At 47.2% G+C, this 20,988-nt stretch overlaps 1 protein-coding gene across 1 annotated transcript in view; it reads left to right on the plus strand.

Moving 5' to 3' along the window:
- Positions 1-2,079: 2,079 nt before the first annotated feature.
- Positions 2,080-20,988, plus strand: part of HK1 (hexokinase 1) — a 35,918-nt gene continuing 17,009 nt past the window's right edge. Inside the window, exons 1-4 of the mRNA XM_039553815.1 lie at positions 2,080-2,247; positions 8,750-8,912; positions 13,621-13,769; positions 18,454-18,573. Of these exons, the coding sequence (XP_039409749.1) occupies positions 2,185-2,247; positions 8,750-8,912; positions 13,621-13,769; positions 18,454-18,573 (495 nt within the window). The 5' untranslated portion in view covers positions 2,080-2,184. The remainder of the gene's footprint in view (positions 2,248-8,749; positions 8,913-13,620; positions 13,770-18,453; positions 18,574-20,988) is intronic.

Raw genomic sequence — 20,988 nt, forward strand, 5'->3', positions numbered from 1 at the left:
ATTTTGGCAGACAAAGAAAACAAATGTCCTCCTCTTGCCTGTTTTTACAACAGGTGTCATGTTAAAGAGAAGACCACTTGTGAATATTTTAGTTGTCTGATTCAAATTCCTTCCTTGAGAGCCAGAGGGGATGCTTTGAATTCCTTTCATTTGGTCAAAAGATTAGTTGAAAACAACTTGAGCTTGTGTCCAAGTGTTTTAAATGAATAAGCATTCCTGCAGCAAGGTAACTGAGGGGAGTGTTGTATATGTAGGTGGTGTTTAGGGTGTCTGAGCTGGAGGGGGAAGATAGTAGCACTTGTAAACCTCACGCAGAGGCAGCTCCACTAACATAAAACCTGTGGGAATTGAGCAAGATCAGGCAGCATTCAGACCAAAAAGAGCTAAGACTGTCTTACCTAGTGAAGCAAAAGCTGAGAATGTGTAGGGTTACTTTCAGTGTATTTATAGAAAGCGAACACCCGAGAGTGAGGAGAGTGATTTCAGATGAAAGACAAGGCTTAGCAGATGGCAGATGGATTGAAAACAGGAGCAAGCCTGGCTGGGAATTAAAGATAGTTTCTGACGAGCAGAAGAGGAGGAGCGTGACTGAGCAGTGAATTATATCTGAGGGAGAGTTTGGTCAGTCTGTGTAAGGGATTGGGTGACGCTGCTGGACACTGGGATGATTCAGCTCAGCGCCATGTCCCTGTGCCACCCGTGAGCTCCAGCTGTGCTGGTGGCAGGGCGCTGCCGCTGTTCTGCAGAGAGGCAGCCTGGCTACACCGGGGACCACGGGAGGGTTTGCTCCTTAGTTTGCCAAGAAAATGAGCAGGAGTGACACGTGCAGAGCAGTGAAACACTTGATGAAAATCTCTCTGAGCTTGGAGCCTGAGAAGGAAATCCTGCCCACCCCGCCTGCAGTGACTAGGGCAGTCTGAAGGAGGACGTGTCTGCCAAAGCAGCTCTTGATTTTGGCCAGTGAAACCATTTAATTAAAGCAGCACTGAAAAGGAAGCCGGAAACTCAAGAAACAGATTTTTAATCACTTAGACTGTGGTAGACAATCTGTATGCAAATCACGCCTCCAGCATCACCACTCTGCATGGGTGTGTGTTCCTGTCCCTGTGGATGGACAGGGTGCAGCCAGGAGCCCCATGGGCTGCTGACATGTGCTCCAACATGGCAAAATTGTGAGCAGCACACGTGGGGAGGAGAGGCCCTCTCTGTCAGTGTATTATCACAGAATCATAGGATATCCTTAGTTGGAAGGGACCCACAAGGATCATTGAGTCTGATTCCTGGCTCTGCTCAGGATTGCTGCAAGAATCACACTGTGTGCCTGAGACCACCTAGGCCTAACACTACCATGTCAACCAAACCATGGTATGAAGTGTCAGGTCCAGTCTTTCCTTAGATGCCTCCAGGGAAGGTGACTCACCACCTCCCTGGGCAGCCCATTCCAATGTCTGACCACCCTTTCCATGAAGAAATTCCTCCTAAAGTCCAATCTAAACCTCCGCTGGCACAGTTTAAAGCTATGTCCTCTCGTCCCGTCGCCTGACCCCCACGTGGCCACACCCTCCTGTCAGGGAGTTGTAGAGTGAGAAGGTATCCCAGAGCCTCCTTTTCTCCAGACTTAACACCGCAACTCCCCCAGCTGCTCATCATCAGATTTGGGCTTCAGACCCTTCCTCAGCTCCTTTGTCCTTCTCTGGACATGCTCCAGCACCTCAGTGACCTTTCTTGAATTCAGGGTCCCAGAACTGGACATTGCACTCGAGGTGCAGCCTCACCAGTGCTGCATACCGGGGAAGAATCACTTCCCTGGTCCTGCTGCCCACACTATTCCTGGCACAGGCCAGGATGCCATTGGCCTTGGCCACCAAGAAGGTTTTTTGTTTTTTTCCTTTTCTTTTTTTTTTCCCCAGGGAACCTTCATCAGCCCGTCTCCATGGCTGCTGCAGAGCGCCTCTGGGGTACGGCAGGGCACTGCCCTCCTGCTCCTCCGGGCCGGGAAGAGTGCCGAGGTGCTCCGCTCCGCTCCGCGCCGCGCAGCCGGCACGTCCCGCCGGGCGGGGCCGCGGCCAGCCCGGAGGAGGAGGAGGAGGAGGAAGGGGCGGCGCTCGGCTCGGCTCGGCTCGGCGCGGCCATCCCCGGGCCCCGCATCGCTGCGTGCGCGGAGCCGCCGCTGCAGCCGGCAGGATGATCGCCGCCCAGCTCCTGGCCTACTACTTCACGGAGCTGAAGGAGGACCAGGTCAAAAAGGTTAGATGGACATCCCCCGGCCGAGGGCCGCCGCCCGCCCACACTCTTTATTTATTTTTTGAATTGTTTAAAAAAATATTTTAAATTTTTTTTTTTTTATCCGTACGTTGGTTTTGTTGCTTTGTCCCCAGAGCCACCCAGCTGCGGGAGAAAGGAGAGATAACCCCGGGTTTAAGCGCTCCAGAGCATCGCCGGTGGAGCTGGGAGTGGGGTGTGGGTGATGGATGCACAGCGGCCGGTCAGGCAGGACCTGGGGGGGGGTTGGCAGTGAGGGGTGGAGGTGCTGGCTTTTCCTGGTTTTCGTAGGCACCAGCATCTCTGGAGAGGGGATTTCCCCTTCTGTCCAAGGGTACCTGTGAGCATTGCTACTTCAGCAGGCGAGGAGCAGGTAGTTTTTGAATTATGTGCCGCTGCAGGATCGCAATTTACAGGAAATGGTTGTCAGTTGTGCTTAAAAAGAAGCATTTCCATAGGCTTCTTTTCCTTCAGCATTAGGTGGTTCCTGCTGTGTGGTTGGTGCAGCCCTGGGATCGAGCACTGCCACAAGGAAAAGGGTGCGGAGCACAGGATAAATAAAAACATGGCAGTTAGGTCCTGGCTGAGCATACTGCAGAGCTGTAGGGAGCGGGGAGCCTGGGGCTAGGATGTGGGGACACAAATTGGGAAAATAATTGCAAATGTCAATGAGCTGGGCTGACGTCAGGAAGCAGAGGCTTCCCCTCTGCCACCTCCGGCGGTGCCGTGTGACCCACCTGGGCGTGTGGCTGAAGGCATCCCTAAAATATTTTGGGAAAGCCTCAATGACAGCATTAGTAGTACTGATTTGTAGTGCTCTTGGGACTTGAGAATCTCCCCAGCAGGAGGAGAGCACCTCATTCCTTTGGGCTTCTGACTGTTCCTGGGGAGACCTCAGCTCCAGTGTGTGGGTGACCCATCCTGCCCTACTGGACACACGCTCACCCATGCCCACTCTTCCCTCGGAGAAAACCTGAGCCGGTTCCCCATGGTTTCCGCATCTCCTTCCGTGCTTCAGGTCTTTTGCTTTTCCGCCCAGCGGCTCTCGCGAGGAGCCGGAGGCTGCGCTCAGCCTGCAGCGTTCTGCACCTCCTGGCCACACGTACGTGGCTCTCCCTGCTCCCCAGACCCACTATGTTCCTTTTCCTGGAGGATCTGTGAGTGCTGCTGCTGGTGCCAGGCGTGCATGCCTGGGTAAGGCCTTCTCTGCCTTGCTGTGTGTGTTATATTTAGAAAGCCAAGATAAGCACAAGTGTGTGTGGTGGCCAAGGAGCGGCAGAAAGGCTGTGGGGAAGGCACAGGAGGAGCATGCAGGCACAGGGAAACTCTGCGGTGTTCTGGAGGTTATTTATTGCAGGCTGGTTTGGCACTGTGGGGCTGCTATTGTCTGACAGCACGGGAAACCGTTTGGCCAGGGAGCTGTAAAGCGTTCTTATGGATCAATCTGGTTTTGTCTGGAAAAGTAAAGAAAAAAATAATACCCATTTGACAAGTCAAGAAAGCAGGCTACTGTTTTTAGAGGATGTAAGACATCTTTTCCTGTTTGTATCCTTTTGGAACGGATATTGACTCCGTCCTCCTCACTTTTGGCTGTCCTGTAGGGGAGGGTGTCTGTGGCAGCCAGAGGCTCTGCTGCCTGCAGCTGCGGGGAGCTGGTGGGCTCCACTCCCTGGTTCCCCGTGGGGCAAAAGTGCTCTTGCTCCATCTCAGTGTGCTGCTTGTGAGGTTTGTGCTCCATCAGTGTGCTGCTCCTAGGATACATGTCTGCATGGCTTCATTTCAGGTCCCTCCCTCTCCTCCCCGCTTCCGGAAGAGCAGCACTTTCTGCTGGTACGTGCTGTGGCTGAGGGCTGCCAACCAAGGCGTTGTCCCTGCTCTCCATGCTGCCCCGTGGGGCTCCTGAATGCCGTGGTTGCTCCTCTGCCTTGCTGGTCCATCACGGCTGTCGGCTCAGTGTTTGGTGGCACAGGTGGCAGGTCACCTTCAGGATGCTGCTGTGGGTCACAGGAGGGGTGTGAAAAGTACTGATGAGCCAAGGCTGAACATTCTTCTTCTCTTGTGACCTTCTTTTCTCTTGTTTTTGATTCCCATCTCTGTGTAGCACTAATGCTCTGCAGCTGCCTTTCTACAGTGAGAAGCCTGGCGAGGTCCATGAATGGGACTGGTGGTTTCAGGCCCTGGGGATACCCTGCATCTAGGAACTAGTGCTTCTGTACTGGTTCTGTTGGATTTGTATGTACTCCCTTAAGTTTCAGTGTGATTTTTTTCAAATTTGTCATTTTTGGAATGTTTCTCAAGATGAGTCGTGGCAAGCAGGAGGAGTAGGCAGGGTGGATATGTAGCATTGAAGGAAGGGGTTGTTCATTGCACAAACCCTGTGGCCCCTGCAAGGGAGCATTTTCCAGTGAAACCACTCATAATGGCACTTCCATGTCACCCTAGTGTGCAGCAGCAAGCTGGCCATGTGTGATGCCCTGTACTGCATAAATACACATATGGTCCAAGCAGCTTAAATTATCCAGCTGTTTTTGCAAACATCTGTTCCCTGAATGTTTGTGACATTCTGGGGACAGCAGTAGGAGCTCAGTATCCTTGCTCAGACAGGGGACTTGGCCCAAACTGAACTGAGGCCCCAATTTCTCTGAAGAGCTGACTCCCATCTTGAGGGATAAGAGTCATGGAGCGTCCCTGGCATCTGTGCCACTGGCTTGTGTGCAGGAGAGCTTTGTAAAACTGTCTTTTGTTTCCAACAGGTTTGTACCTGCAGTAGCTGGCTCCAGCAAAGGGAGCCTCTAGGTGTTGCCTGGTTTCTGTCTGTTAGGGGAACAGTATGTTTTTGTTGTCTTACCTGAGTGAAGAAAAAGATCTTGCAGTCCAGGAGTGACATTCAGATGTTGTTTAACCTTGAAAAAAACGTGATGGAATGGAGTATAAAATGTAATAACTAGTATCAAGAAGAGCCCTGTGTTGGTGACCCGCCCCGATGGAGGTTTTTTAGGAACCAATCTGATAAATCTCAAGTAAGCGCGAACAATTTCAAAATGTCTAAACTACTTGTTTTAACATGCTTTGCCTCCTGATGAATCTTCCTTATGTTGAAAGGAGTATGATTAGCTCTGCAGAAGAATGTTTTCATGGTGAAGGGTTTTGGTATGAAGGCTGTGTCAGTAAAATAGGTGCTAATGATTTCTGAAATTGTGGGAGTTCTCTCTTCTTGGATACCACTGACTGTTGTCAGTGTCCGGGGAATGAGGCATGTGTTTAAGGGATGGCCAGTAGGTTTAAGCCTTTCGTGCTGCCTGTTTCATTATAATTATTTATAACTGCTGCAGTGGCTGGATTTTCAGAAACTTCTTTTCCCCAAGTACAAACTCTGTCTTTCCTATGTGAATGTGGTTCAGATTATGAAATCCTATTTTTAAAAAATTGCTCACAGATTCTGTCTCTGGTTTGGTTTTTTTTTTTTTTTAAGAAAAAGAGGAAAAAAAAGTGATTGAGCTCTTGGAGGACTCCCATAGTGGCACTCTGGGAAGATGCCCTTCCTCGGGCATCTAAAGGTGGCAGCTAAATAAAGGAGTGTTTTCTGCTCCTTGCCCACACAACTGCTTGCCTGAAATTGTTCCTGCCCTCTGCCATCCCCTGGGAAGGGCTGGCACCAGTCTCCCGTGGGAGCCTCAGCGGGGCTTTGGGTCTGCCTGGGTGGTGTCGGCAGCTCCTGTCTGTCCTGGCCACTCTTTCCACAGCTTCCCTGTGCATACGGCTGAGATTTGCTTTGTGATCGGCTTTTATTGCAGGCAGAGCAGGGAGTTATTAAACCTCCATCCCATAATCCAGCCTCCGACTCCCCCCGCCTCAAGTTATTTATGGCTATTTGCTGGGAGTTTTCCCTTGGAGGGCTGCACTTACTCCCTCGCTGCCACACCGCTGGAATGACTAACCCTCTTCGCACCTGGGAGAAAAAACCGGGCCTTTATTCCCCCTTACCCTCCCCCCCCCCTCCCCCCCCATTTTTCCTGGTTTTGGAAGCTGTAACACATAGGAGTGATTTTTTTTCAAGCAGGGGTTCAGTGTCCCCGCCCCGGGAATCTCGGCGGTGGAGATGGATGGCCTCGGTGCCATGAAACGCGATGCTCCCTGCGTGCAGGAGGGTCCAGCCCAATTATGTAAGGGCGCTGACAGCGCTCATTGGTCTTTCACGGGAGCAGAAAGAGCCCTCCCTCCCGTTTTCCCTCGCTGCTGAGGGCAGCACAGGGGCAGAGGTGGGGAGAATGGGCTCGTCAGTCCTGACTGTGCAAACGCCACAGCCTGCGTTCACAACAGGGCTTTCGGTGAGCGGGAATCCTTCCGCCCTGGTTTTGGGAGGAGGATGCAGCAGTGGGGCTTTGTAGAGGGGTGTATTAATTGCACGGTGAGGTCTGACTGTGAGTGATGTTTACTGTAGCTTTCTCTGGGAGATCTGGGGAATCATCCCTCTGAGCGACAGCGTGGGCTGCTGAAAGCTCAGCCTGAAAAAGAGGTTGGTTCCCTCCCTCCTTTAAAAGGGAATATCCTCATGCTCTGACATCATGGCTTTACACACTCTGCTAAAAAAAACCATAGCAGGGTTTGCCACGAAGGAGAGACCTTTTTGCTTAGCCAGACACCAGCTTCTGCATCTATCCCCACAGCGTTTGGGGCTGCAGGGAGGGCACATCCCATCCAGGTTTTTATTCTTGGAGGGAAATGATGTCAGTGCTGGCTGTGGTTGTTGCTCTGAAGGGGCTGTCGGTCCATGAGGGTGGCACAGGACACAGCTGGGATGTGGGGATGCTGCCCTGGGTCTTGCATTTGGCCTCTGTTGCAGGGAACCTGAGCTCAGCTCTTCTGCCCTTCAGCTGTACGCCTGCACTGTCACGTCACCGGTTTGTGGGGAAAATGCATGGTCTCATTTCATCGTGGTATTATCAATCATGGTATTGTTCCTCTGCAAGCAATGACATTGAAAAGTTCACAGCTTGTGCAGCCTCCGGCTGTGTCCCCTGTGGTGTAGGGGGACCCCCAGCCCTGTGGTTCAGGATTGGGCTGGGTAGCTGTGCCCAGCAGCACTATCCATGCCTTCTTCCTTGTCTGTATAAATAAGTGCTGGGTCATGGCCGAGGGTGTCTGGCTCGGGGAGATGCTGTCTTTGGTGAGACCTTGAGTAGATGGGCAGGAGTACTTTCTGTACGAGCAATTAAATTGGTGCCGGTTTTATGGTCAGTTTAGGGTTTAATGACCTTTTGATTGCATTTCCTTGGTAAAGGGCGTTATTCATCACTTCCGTCTCAAAGTCCCTGGTATATGGAGCACTTGTGTATGTATGTTTCACATAAAGTGTTTTATTGTGGCCTTGGTCTTGTAAGACGTGATGCCAGCTTGGAGATGAGCTGCTCTCAAGGCTTCCAGAGCAGCCAAGGAGACACACAGAGCCTTGGCACAGAGCTGGCCTGGATTTTAAAATGAGGTGGCTTTTCCAGTTTTGCTGAGGACAGAAAACATGGGCAGGGCTTTATATTTTCAGTCTTGCTAAGCTGCAAGCAAAAGTGATCCCAAAGGTGTGGTTTTGATCTGAGCCATTTGCAGAACCAAGTTTCCAAGGCAGGTAAAGAAACAAGGCAAGAATAGACCAGCTACTGAGGTTAAAACGGTGGGAGGTGTGTTTGGCAAGAACCCCTCAAGGCTATGTTGTATTTTTCAGGCATCAAAGCATCTCTGTCTTCCTGACAGTGAAGGTGATTGTAATAATTATGGAAAGCAATATTGTTGGAAAACTAGAGCTGCCTCCTTTTTCCACGGAGGTAAAGAAAGCTCCTGTCATTGGAAGCCACAGGGGAGAAGTCAACAACTTTTAATTTGATATTTTGTCTTGAGAAGGAAGGTGCCACCTGCCCACAGTCAAGTTCTGTCTTTCCAGACCGTCTGGTTGTTGCAGCTTTGGAGTGGGATCGGGAAAATGGTCTGCTACATAAAAATAATTTCTCAGCCTGGGATGTAGCCCCAAAACTACTGTGGCAAGTCCTTCCCAATGTAAGGCTTTAAACACTAAGCACCTCTGATACCCGCATCACCCCAGCTGGGACAAGGTGCCAAAAGAGGGGATTTTAGCTCCAGCTGTTTAGCTCATGGACAGTCAGGAAAGCTGAGAAGTGGGGCAAGGGCTGGAGGTAGTAGTCTGAGGCTGTGAGCAGATGGTTTTGTGTGGAAAAGAGGAGGCAAAGTGATGTGGGACTGGATGGTGCCTTGGGAAAACAGTAGGATGGAGCTCACCTCAGTAGATCCTAGACTTGTACATTTTCCATGATTTCAGTGAGAAGATAAGGCATGAAGCATGTGGCTGTGTTGTCAGCTTGGCCAGAGCCCTGGGGCCATGCTGGGGCTATACACTATCCTTGCAATTAAGGAGAGATATAGCCCTGCTTGGGCACCTCAGGGCAGCCTTTCACTCCGTGGTGGTGTGTGTCTTTCCCAGATTGATAAGTACCTCTATGCCATGAGGCTCTCTGATGAAACACTGTTGGACGTTATGGCTCGCTTCAGGAGAGAGATGAAGAACGGCCTCTCCAGGGATTTTAACCCAACAGCCGTAGTGAAGATGCTTCCCACGTTTGTGAGGTCCATTCCTGATGGTTCAGGTAAGGAGCTGAGTGTTTTCCGTATTAAACATGGTATGCTTTGTGGAAACCTGTTAGAAATACACAATGTGCGACCAAGAACAAGAGGGATTTACTTCCTGGCAAGCCCAGACAGCATTTCGAAGGCAGTCTCCCCTTTGCGTGCAGGTCTGCTCCCGCAGATGCTGGAAGATTTTGTGATTCCTTTGTCAAAGCTGTTTTGATGCCAATGGAAGGGCCCTTCTAGCAGTCAATTCACTATCAGTCAGTACATTTACTCTGGGGCCTGTCTGCCAACAATCAATACTTTGCATAGAATGATTTTTGATTCATGCGTCACTCATGTGACCTAGAGTCTTAAAGTCATTTAGTCATTTGCTGTTTCCTTCAACATCTCTTCTCCTTACTTTTTCCCCAGTGGAAGTGTGAACCATTACAGGCTGAATTTGAGTTTCCTGGCATTCATTTTGCATTTTGTAGCTTCCTCTTCCAGATTGTCTTGGGGGAAAGCTCACAGACCTTGAGGAGGCTGTAGCATGTGGCTCCAGAGCTGCTGCTCTGGTGTGCTAAGCTTTTTCCATCTAAATGCAGGACTTGTTTTTTCCATGCCCACTGTACCAGATAAAAGCGGCACAAACTGCTACCAGACACCAAAAAGGTGTTGTGTTGGTAATTGAGGCCAGGATTGCCTCTCTTACTTATTGTTATTACTTATAAAATACTAGATGTTTGTAAAAAATACCATATATAGTGTATCTAAATATATTTATAAACATTATATGATAGTGTTTATTATTTAGTAGTAACACTGGATTTCCCTCTCATGTAGCTGTTTAACTACTGTCGTGCCTACCACAAACTAACTAGTTTGGTGCCTACCTGTGTGCAGAAATTGCAAGAACTGCATAACAGAGTTATTACCTATTTTGAGGCTTTCTTTTTTTGAGTTAAAAATGAGAATTTACTGGTGAAAGAACATGAGGCCAGATGCTTTGTATAACTTTGTGCTGCCGTCTGGCAGGTGGAATTCTTTGATAGCTCTGCTTTGCTGTTGCTTTCTGCCATCTTAAGCTATTTCATTGAGATGTGATTTGCTGTCTGAAAAAGACCCAAAGGGACAATGTATTTGAATCCTGTGTTTCCCTTAATTTAGCACTGCTGGCTGTTATGTTGAAATGTTGTGTTGAAATTTGCAGCCTATTGAGAAAGCCAGAAGCTGCCACGCACAGCTGGGTCACCAGCAGAGGTTGCACTAAGGGTTTGCACGTGAGGTGACTTGAGGGCTTTTGAGTGGAATCCCAGCATTTCTACTGGCTCCAAAATCCCTTTTTTTTCATTCATGTTTGTTTTGGGTTCAGTTGAGTAGCGACTTGTCCCCAGTTCCCTGCTTCGTCAGGCTCTGCAGGGTATCAAATCTGAACTGCTTGCAGTGAGTCAAATAATTTTGAAAATTGTTACATTGTATGAACTGGGAAGACTTAGAGATGGCACAGGAGAACAGGGATCTGCACATGGTCAGGAGAGATGTGAGAGATTGCTGAACACTGCTGGGACCGAGGATGAGCCAGAGCAGTGAGTAGCCCTGGTTGAGCATAGGCATGTCTGTATGTCAAGGCATTAATTTCAGATCATGCATTACGCACCTACTTAAAAAAGAACCTCATGTATTGTGTACAGAGCTCTCAGTTCTTGATCCTGTGCCCGCCTGGCTCCTGCTAGCCTGTCCAGGTTGGGCACCCTGCTGGCAGTGCTCTGCAGTATGGATTAGAGCAAGGCAGTGCTTTGCCCCGGACAATTTCTATAGAACTCAGTGGTGATCTGTATGTGTAGGTGGCGAGAGCCTCTTTGGATAGGTGTTAGAAAAGCAGGCAGAGCCGTTCCATTCTTTCTCTGAAAGGTTATGTTCTGACCCCAGGTATGAGCAATATTTGCTGTGAGGGGGTGTCGTGGCATTTCTTTCCCTGACTCACCCGTGTGTGCCTGTCATGTCTGGCCTGGCCGTCGCACAGATGCAGCCAGGACAGACGCAGAGCCCCCTTACCTCTTCCTGCAAAGGGTTCCGGGGGCCCCTCACGGATGCGGCTGTGTTGATGTGTCCAAAGATGGCAATTTCTGCCTTCAGCTGTCCCTCCGTAAAAGCCAGAGGCTGAAAGCCTGCCCTTTTCTCTGGCCTGTCTCTAATTACTGCCTTGTAAGCTCTTTCCTCTGAGTTCAATTATTATTATGGGAGCTGACTGTTCAGAAAAATACTGTTGTTTAGATTCAGATCTCTGCTTGTGTACTTTTTCAACAAGAAATTTGTGAGCAGTAATTCTGGAGACTCTGGAGGTGTTGATGTTAACATGTTTTTTTCCCCCCTTCATTCAGAGTTGTTTAATTCACAAAAGCCATAAGAATTTTCTGTCCACAGTGCCCAGAATGGTACCTCAAGCTAACTCAAAATGCTTTCAAACGCTAAATAAATTCACAGCAGGTTTGATTGCACCTTGGTGTTACAAAGCACAGATTAAATGCTGCTACTTTGGGTTTAATTCCTTAAGTACTCTAAAAGAAAACTCTAGTTGTATGCAGAAAGCTTTACACTAGTTCAGAGATCTTTTAAAGTGTGAAGGATGATTCTTAATAATTTTTTACCTTGCGATGAGCTTGATGGTGCTGGAAATCAAACACCCTAACCTGTTAATTTATTTACAGGGAAGATATTTCTGAAGTGTAGTGTTTGTTTGAGGTATGCACTTAGGCTTGAAAAAGGGCCATCTGGTCCAATGTTGATTTTCCCATTAGTGATTGGAGGTAATGGCTTGCACTCAACAGATGATACCCATAAGATAAAGCTTATTTGGGTATTTGGCTTAATGAGAAACTTGTGGTCAGTGTTTGACTTCTGGACGTGCTGCAGTGAAGGGGGTTATGAATTTTTTATGCTGAGCCAAATAAAAGGAACTGCATCTCCAGCTTGTCTATGTTCATGCTTTAAATGACATTTGTACTGGTGCAAAGCAGTGTTTAATGCCACGCTGCTCAGAAACAGGTAGGGAAGCACTGCAGGATCTGTGTTTTGGCAAACTGGGTTTGCCCATGTCTTGAGCAGCAAGGAGGAGAAGTTGCATTGCAGTGCAGTAAAATTAGAGGTGTATTAGAAGTTGTGGGCTGCCACTGTCATTTTGCTATGTTTTTGTGTATGGAGTTTATTGTTTGTGGTTTCTCACATGACAGTGTTTTGCTTCTCTATTACACTGTAACCTTGGAAAACCATAAGGACATTTGCAGTGTGTTTTTGCCTCTCTTGATCTGTTTCTGTTAAAGATCCTGTCCTGAGGGACACCTTGTCCAGTTCATCAGCTTTTCTGAGTGGGATGAGGCTCCCAGAGGTGCGTGGGGTGATGAAGAGGAACAGATCATTAGGTCAGACTTTAGGAGTTTTGATATGAGATTGGACAGAGTAATCTCAGAGGCAAGTCTGGCTCTGGAGATCCTCATAGATAAATTGCATACCTGGTATTTTGGTGACAGTCTGGGGTCAAAAGGCTCTGGGAGCTGAGTGTGTTTTAGGTAACATGTCAAAACAATCTTCCCAGCTGCTAGAGGTTTTTCCAGTTTGAATTTAGGTAGGAGTGGAAAAATGGAGATGTTAGGAATGGCCTTCTGAAAGTCACAGCTGATGAGGAAGCAGGATGAGAGAACACCATGTGCCTCTGCTTTGCTGCCCTCTGAGCAGCCTCGGTGAGCCCAGGGGTGCTGTGCACAGACACAAATGCTTGCAAAGAGCCCTGGTGATTAACTGCAGCCTGGACACACACTCCTGTGTGAGAAAGTTGTGCACACTGCTTCCCTAAATACTATCCTTTCGCAGACTTTGACAATCGCTGTCTTTGCTCCCTCATTGATAAGGTGAGATAGCATGAGCAGGTCAGTCAAATATGTCTCCAGGGGTGCTGAAGGTGTCATTCCTCAGATAGCCAGGCCACGCGCCTCTGTTGCCTGAGCTGTGCTCTGGAGTCTGTGGAGATTGGAGGGTACTGCTTTGACTTCATGTCTCTCCACCACAGAGGGAGATGGAGGTACCCCCACTCTTTCCCTGGCACCTGGGCAGATATTAGGAGCTCTGTGCAAGGCATCACAACTTCTGAGTAACTCCTGCAGCAGTACAGGGCTGGTTTCTTAGGCTGTTGTTTCTCTGACTTCTCTTACCTGTCTGCAGTTTGCAGTGACTCTCAGCTTTTCTGGACATGAGATAAGGGGTGGTTCCTACTTTAATTATATCTGTGTTTAATTTGTTGATTTTAGAGCAGCCACCACTCAATGCTATTTGCCAAAGTGACACAGGTTTATTTACAGCAAAAGGCTGCTTGTCAGTGGTCTGGCATCCCTTCATTTTACTGTCTCTATTTTCAGCATCTCTTTTGTCTTTCTCCTGAGATCTTTGCTCTGCCAGCTTCATCATGAGATCTGGATACAGACTGTCCACTGTTTTGGATTCTTTTCGGGTAAACCCTCATTGCAGTTGCCTGTCTATCAATGGTGGTTGGCATTGCCATTGCAACAAGCTCATGTTAAGTTGTGGGGAATCAGATCAATGGAATCAGATCCATGTGGATGTCCTGCAGCTGGAACTTCCTTGCTGTAGGGACTGGGCATTTGCTTTGGTGGTGCACTTAACCGAGCTTGATGTTTCCCAGATTTATGTTGCATACAATTTTTAATCACTTGTGTCTTGTTTTCCACATAGAGAAAGGAGATTTCATTGCACTGGACCTTGGTGGTTCTTACTTCCGAATTCTTCGGGTAAAGGTATCGCATGAAAAAAAGCAGACGGTGCAGATGGAAAGTGAAATTTATAATACCCCAGAAGACATCATGCACGGGAGTGGAACACGGGTAAGCATCTCTTCCTTGGTGTCTCTCTGAAGATTAGCTGCTTAGATTTTAGAAACCTCCCACAAGAATAAGCTTAACATCTTAACAGTTGTACCTGCAGCATGCAAACTGAACTTCAGTGTTAATACTGAAAATGAATAAGCAGTACTTAGTTTAACAGAGCATGCACGGGTGCTGCAGACCTGCTGTCATCATGTGGGAGACTTCTGGATAAGTTAGGGAAAAGATGGCTTAGAAATAAAAATTCTGACTTTTATAGTGAACTTACTTTCCATGAATACAAATGGAGAGCAGGAAAACAACTTAGTCTTTGTAAGCAACAAACATGACCAAACCCTGCAATTGTAGTGTTAGATGAGGGATAGAAATCCCCATGACAGCCACATATCTGTGCTGGCAGTCTGAGCAACTCAGCATTCATGAAAAGTACAAGTACATTAGAAAAATAACGGGAAGCTGATAGAATGTTTTGGCACAGCTTCAACATAAGTTTTGCTGAATAATTGGAAGGCTTTTTTTTTTTCAGTCTTCCCTGTTCCAAGAATAGAAAATATTTCCAGCCATTCACTTGGACTTCAAATTGAGTTCTTTGGAAGAATTTTTTTTTTTTTTTTTATGATCAGGAAGTGGATTACACTGGCAGATTTGTCTTGGTGTCAGCATAAGGCAAAACAAGTAATTTTCATTGTTGGAAACAGCAAGGTTTTCACACTTTTAAGTAGAATGAGGTGCTGTTTAGGAGTATGAGACCTGCAGGAAACTTAAAGTTTGTTTCAGAAGAATAAACAAAAGAGGAGAAAAAGAAAAATTATGGGAACAGCATTTCTACCTTTAATATATTTTCTGTAGTTACCTTGATACCTTTATTGTCTGTATGTAATAAGTGCTGCTGCATTCTCATGCAGCCATGAGTGTAAGATGGCAATTAGTGCTTGTCAATAGAACTGATAAAAGCATTGCTTTTATCATTCCAGTGATATCTGGACCACAGCAGTAAAATAACCTTCCTGGAAGGACTTTTCCTAACCTTATTGCTTTGTATTTGGGCCAAAAGGTCACGCAGTGGCTTTCCCACAGGGTGTTTTTGGAGGGGAGCTGAGCTGAGCTGCCTGTGGCTGGTGAGGGCAGGGGTGCTCAGAGGCAGGTTGGGAGCAGAGGGTTGCTTGTCCATGAATGGGTATCAGAAGCTGGAGACTGACAGGCAGCAGGGCTGTCTGCACACCCAAGTGTCTGTGCTGGGGAGGCAAGGCAAGCTGGCTTAAGGGGGTTCTTGATGGAGACATGATAAGGGTGGTAAGGAGAAGCCAGGAAGGGAGACATCAGGTCTGCTTTCTTTCCATGTCTTTGTCATATCTGTGTTTTCATTTTTCAATATCCAAAGGCCATTTGGCTGTTGGGAAGCAGCAGTGTGGAGCTCAGGCTGATAGTCTTTGTCATGGCTTTTAAGCTGAAAGAAAGGAGAACAAGGCTTCCCCTGACCCCATGGGCACAGTATTTAAGTACCAGGAAAATGAGGGGAGAACTTGGAAGTGTCATCAGAATAGCATCCGGATTTGAAGTTGTTCCATGACAATATCTAGTGCTTGCTGTGTGACTTCACAGGGAAGCATGGGGGATGCCCAGGAGGCAGACAGGCAGCTGATGACTGGGTGCTAATGACTGATGTATATGCTTGAGGTTTTCTGAAATGTCTGAGCCAGATTTGTGGAATACTTGGACTGAACTGCCTGTGTGGGGTAGGCTACTAATGATTTCCAGCAAGCTGTGCCATTAACTTTGCTGAGTTACACTCCTAAAGCTTAGTGCATAATCAGCTTATTGAAGGATTGTGATTTATGGCTTCACGTCTCACTAGCATGGCTCGTTTTGATATTTTCTACTTCATGGCATTCAGACTTCCATTTTTGTTCATCTGTCAGGCATGGGCTGACAGCTTTGCCAGTCAGGGACAGTTCCCTATCAAAGTCAAGCGCAAAATTCTTGTTGATTTCAGCAGTGTCATAGCAGGTCTAAAATTTGTAAGAAACCTGTCTCCTGTGTCAGCTCAGTGAATGGGAATGTGCCTGAGACTTGATTTTGGTGCTGCTCTTTGTGTTCTGCCACCACTGGGGGTAGCTTATGGATTTGGCTGTTCTCTTGATCTGAAACTGTGGTTTCCTTGCTCCTTAAATCATCCCCATTGAGGGGCTTGAGCCTGAGCTTGGATCTTCAGTTGCTTGTCAAAGTCTTCTGTCTGCTGGCCAAATGCATCCTTGTGGAGACCTCTTGGAGCCCAGCTTGAGCAGGCAACTTCATGGTCAGGGGAATTAAGCCTGGTCTGTTGCTCTATAAATCAGACAGGTCCTTTCCTCTCGTCTGTGGCATTCACTCTGTCCATCTCTCTGACATATGATAAAATATTTGGCTCACACTGTTCCCTACTGCAAATCTGTGGGTAAAAGAAGATTTGGATTTTTCCTCAGTGCACCGTCCCTACTTTAATGAAATTCTACTGGAACTTTATATGTTGCCTCTACTATCCAGTCAGAGTCATTTGGCACTGGTAAGGTTTGGATGTCAATATGGGCATGGGCACACACAGACGCTTCCTTGAGTCTCTTTAGGAAAAATCTTACCAGTGTCAGTGGCAGCAAAACTAATAAATGCCTGTCTTTTTTCTGCTTTTGAGCCATGCCTTCCCTCTGTGGTTTATGAACAACAGTAGCACAGCCAGACCGTGCATCACTGACTAGACACAGCTCCTGTAGTGTCCAAATTGTGGCTAATAGTTAACTGCATTTGTCTGCCCTTACAGTGTAGTGCTAACTCACATAGGTGGGCTTCAGCAGGTCCTGCCAGGACTGTGTGGGCAAACGCAGCAGGTGCACGGACTTTTTGGAGTCTATTGGGAATGCCCAGGAATTTTTTGCATTTAGACTTACAAAGCAGATCCCGTCTTTTCTCTATGCATTCGTAGTTTGTTGCATGAGAGGGATTTTTGTAACAACATACACAGTCAACATTTCTGCTTCCTGCTTTCTGAACTCCCGAGGGGTTTGAGGTTGGCCCCTGGTTTTTTGTTTGTAATCCTGGAAGCAGCTGAAAGTTTAGTAGGATTGAGTATTCAGCAAGATACTTTCAGATGGAAAACATGACCAGAACACACTCCTGCTATTTCTGTATTCCTCCTGGAGAAGTTGCCATATTTTATTACTTAACTGTAGTTCTTTTCGTAACTCCTCTTCCTCCATCCCTCATCTGGACAGTTGAAAATTGTCTTCCAGAAGTGCAGCAGTGTACATTGCATTCCCATGTTGTTTCTCTGTGTGGGTTCAGAAAAATGTCCTTGATTTGCCCAGGACAATGAATGGCAACATTCTCCCTGGGAAACCACTGTACTTTTCCTTAATCAAATCTGACCTCATTTAAGGCATGAGTTTAAGGTGTTCACTTTAATTGTAATATTACACACACTGCTTCTTGACCTGCTTTGAAGGACAAAATATTCATCATCTGTAATTGCTGCAGTCTGTCTGTAGTACATTCCTGTCTCTCCAAGACTCTTAATTGTTCTTAATAAAGCTGTGTGGGCTAATTGGAACCAACAGATGTCTTTTTGTACTCCCTCCCAGTTATCCCCAGTCTTCTGGGCAGATTATGTTCTCTCATCCCAACAATGCTGCAGATAGGATTGGATTTATTTTGTTTGGGCCTTTGTTTTTCAGGGAGTTAAAATGTGAAGCACTGTTATCTCCTGGGGCAGGCAGTGACTTGTTAATAGTTTGCCATCCATTTGTGGTATGGGTCAGTTGAAGGCATGTCTGGCTTTCTGGTGCTGGTAAATACAAATGTGTATTTTTGTTGCTTCAGTTGCTCAGGCTTGATTTCAGCTTTGAGCGTTGCACTCTACCTGAGGGACTTTCCAAATGGCTCAGTGTGAGAGGCCTTTGCGCCTCCCTGGTTCCTGGCCTGGCTGGCAGGGACACATAGTGCCATGGTCACAGGTGCCATTGAGGCAGCTGGGTGGGAGTTGGTACCCCCAAGCCTGGTGCAGGCTGCCTGCATAGCTGACCTTTCAGAAAACGCAAAAAATGTCCCCGTTTTGGGTTGTTTCTCGTAGCATGGAAAATATTTAGATGAATCCCTTGGGTTTCCTTTTGTTTGTTTGTTGTGTGCTTTAGGAATAGATTTGAGAGATGATGTTCTTTTGGGTGGCTCCTGCAAAGTGCTGGGTTCTTTGGTCTCAGCAATGCTTGAGTGAAGCAGATGTTATCTTCTCTACATCACTGTAAAAGTGCTCAACCTCCTGTGGGACTGGATCCCAAATGTTCTTTTGACTTGCTCCTTCCTGTTATTGAAAGGTTAAAAGAACATTTTTGTTCTCATCAAATGTTAAGTGGAAGGGTTACAGCAGACTCAAGAGCCTTGAGCCTCTTGTTTCAGGAAGTGTTTTTTATGGGTGTAAAATATGCCTGCAGAATTAGGTGTGTAAAAGGACAGTGTATTTCATAATGTATTAGTTATTAAGGTGTTAATATACCCTGCTTCAGAGTATTTTCATAGCTATGCCATTTATATATCCTTTAAAATATGGAGAGCTATTTTCTCCTTTCTTCTCACTCAGAGCAGTTTTCATATGGAGTTTGAAACATTTTCTCCCTCAAGCTGTATCTATATTCATGGTGGTTTTATACTTTTCTTACAGCTTTTTGATCATGTTGCTGAATGCCTGGGAGACTTTATGGAGAAACAACAAATCAAAGACAAGAAACTGCCAGTTGGGTTTACATTTTCCTTCCCTTGTCGACAATCTAAGTTAGATGAGGTAAGAAGATTTCACAATTTTCTTAATATGCAAAAGAGCTGCCATGTTATTAAAACATTGCCATGAAAGCAGTGTCCCAGACAGGTCTCATTTTGGGGATAAATGAATATTATATTTCACTGTCAGACTGTGTTTATGTTTATGTTTCTGCCTGAAAGAGCTGGGTAACAAATGAGGAGGAGGCATCTGATGTTTTGTGCTGCCTCTGCGTGAGCTCCTTGCTGTTATGGTTTACCCTCTAAACATGGCAGTGGTTTTCCGTGCCTCCTGTGCAGCCTTTTTCACCTCTGCAGAGGGTGGGGTTGGGAAGGACCCAGCCCAGCAGGGTTTGCTCGGGTTTTGCTGACCCTCGCAAGTGCACACAGATCCGGATCCAGGTGTCCCTGCCGAGCAACAGTCCTGAGCCGTGCCACTGGCTGGGCACTGAGGGCAGTCGGACAGGTCCCCTGGAACCAGCCTGCTTTACAAAGGGATGGGGATAACCAGCCTTGGAGAGATTCCCATGCCAAGGATGCTGTGGTATTTTCCTCCTTTTGCTCGTTCTACCACAAATGACTCAGCAGCCTCCCGGTACAGCATTGCCATGGCAACAGTGTAGCAAATGAATGCGGAAAGTTAAATCTGCACAAAACACGGAGAGGTTGCCCTGTTAAAGCACGACCTGCTTCTCCAGCTTGCAGGTCTCTAGGTTTGCCTGGTGCAACAGCCCCTCAGATGCTGGTGCTGAGGAGGGCCAGGTGAGGCATGATTTTTATTACATTTCATACTTCTTGAGCAGTGCTGAGAGCTGAACCCAGGGGTGCTGACTAACTCAGGGTCTGAAAGCGGTTCAGAGCAGAGAGCTGCCTTTAACTGCATCACATTAGAAGAGATGAGTTGATCTTGGGGCAGCTCTCCCATCTGGCCATCGTGCATGGTAAGGCTTAGGCTCCTGACCACAGCAGAGCCGTGCTGGGGATGTGGTTGTGAAGTTGAGTTGCCCTTGGAAAGGTTTGCTTAGCTGCATGATGAAAGGTGCTTGTTTGTGGGCTGGTTTGCTCCAACCAGCTGGGATGGAATTGTGCTTGTGTGGGGCAGGCAGCATGTGGGGTGCCCTGGGGACACCTGAGCAGTGGCAGAGTGGAACGGGATAGTAAAGAGACAAGGGAGGCTGTCTCTTAAAAAAAAAAGCCAACAACAACAAAAAAATACTGACAGTTTTGGTGATGTGTTTTGAGTGTTTTAAAAATACATTTTTTCTGGATTCTGTGGGCCAGGTTTGTTCCTGGATTGCTGCTTCTGTGAGGCTGTGCTTGCCTGGGTGCTGTTTTCTTGTGCTTGGTAAGCAGAAGGAGGCAGGGTAGTCCCTGTTTTCTCCAAGGGTGATAAGATGGGCACCACATGGTTGGGCCCCACTCAACCCTGCTGCATTCCAAGGGCTCCTTCCTGCTGCCAAGGCCTTGCTGGTGAAGGAAAAATTCCTTCCAGCACAGTGGCCAGTCATGCTGAGAGGAGCTGCTCTTTGCCACTGTGGTTTGACCAGTTTCTTATAAAAGTTTTGTGAAGCACGGCGCCCTTTTGCCCATGAAAGCTGTGCCAGCAGAGCAGGCTTTGCCCACAGTTTCCCTGCACAGCAGCATGGGGCTTTGATGGGCTTCTGAATGATGCCCATGAGGGCAGCACATTGGCAAAACTTACACAAACTGAGTTTGTGGTCTAGGGGTAGGAGAGTATCTCCTGGTCTGGAAAGAGCTGCCCTGTAGCTATCTCAGTTTGGAGGGCAAATTTGATTTTTAAGCTGAGATATGGGCAAACACACACCTGGGCAATGGCTGCTTGTGCCTACAGGCTTCAGCTTTTCTGGTTTTTAGCTTCTTGGACTCCTGTTGTGACAGATGTGAATATTGTGGTGGGTATGGAAAGCTGAGCTGGTCTGAGTTGTCTTTCTGTCAGTTGATTACTGTCAATGCTCTTTTCTTTCTTTTGTTATTATTTACCTGTACACTGAATGCTCTGATTCAGCCAGGCATTATGTAAATAGCAAATAAATAAGTGTAGTCATTACCCTGGGGTATTTGCAGGCTCTTTATGAAAGTTTGCAGACAAGGAATTCAATACCAGGATTTTCTTTCTGAACTGTGCTGTAAAATAGGGACATGCATTGTTACATCTCCAGTATTTTCATTTGCCTCAACCCATAAACACGATCCCACAGTTAAACAAGCCCAGACAGATGGGACTCCAGGCAGTAAATGTGCAGCAGCCTGATCCCCACTGCAGCCAAATCCTGGACCTACCAATATCATATCCCTGCTCTGTAGTCAGTCCTGTAGAGTCAGCTTTTTCTGAAAGCAGTCTATTTCCATGCCCAAAACGATTAAATGGTTTTCCAAGAAAAACTGTCGAGGAGTAGCAGGGAGAAGAGTAGGCTGAAAA

Source organism: Corvus cornix, chromosome 6 (assembly GCF_000738735.6).
Source record: "Corvus cornix cornix isolate S_Up_H32 chromosome 6, ASM73873v5, whole genome shotgun sequence".
NCBI lineage: Eukaryota > Metazoa > Chordata > Aves > Passeriformes > Corvidae > Corvus > Corvus cornix.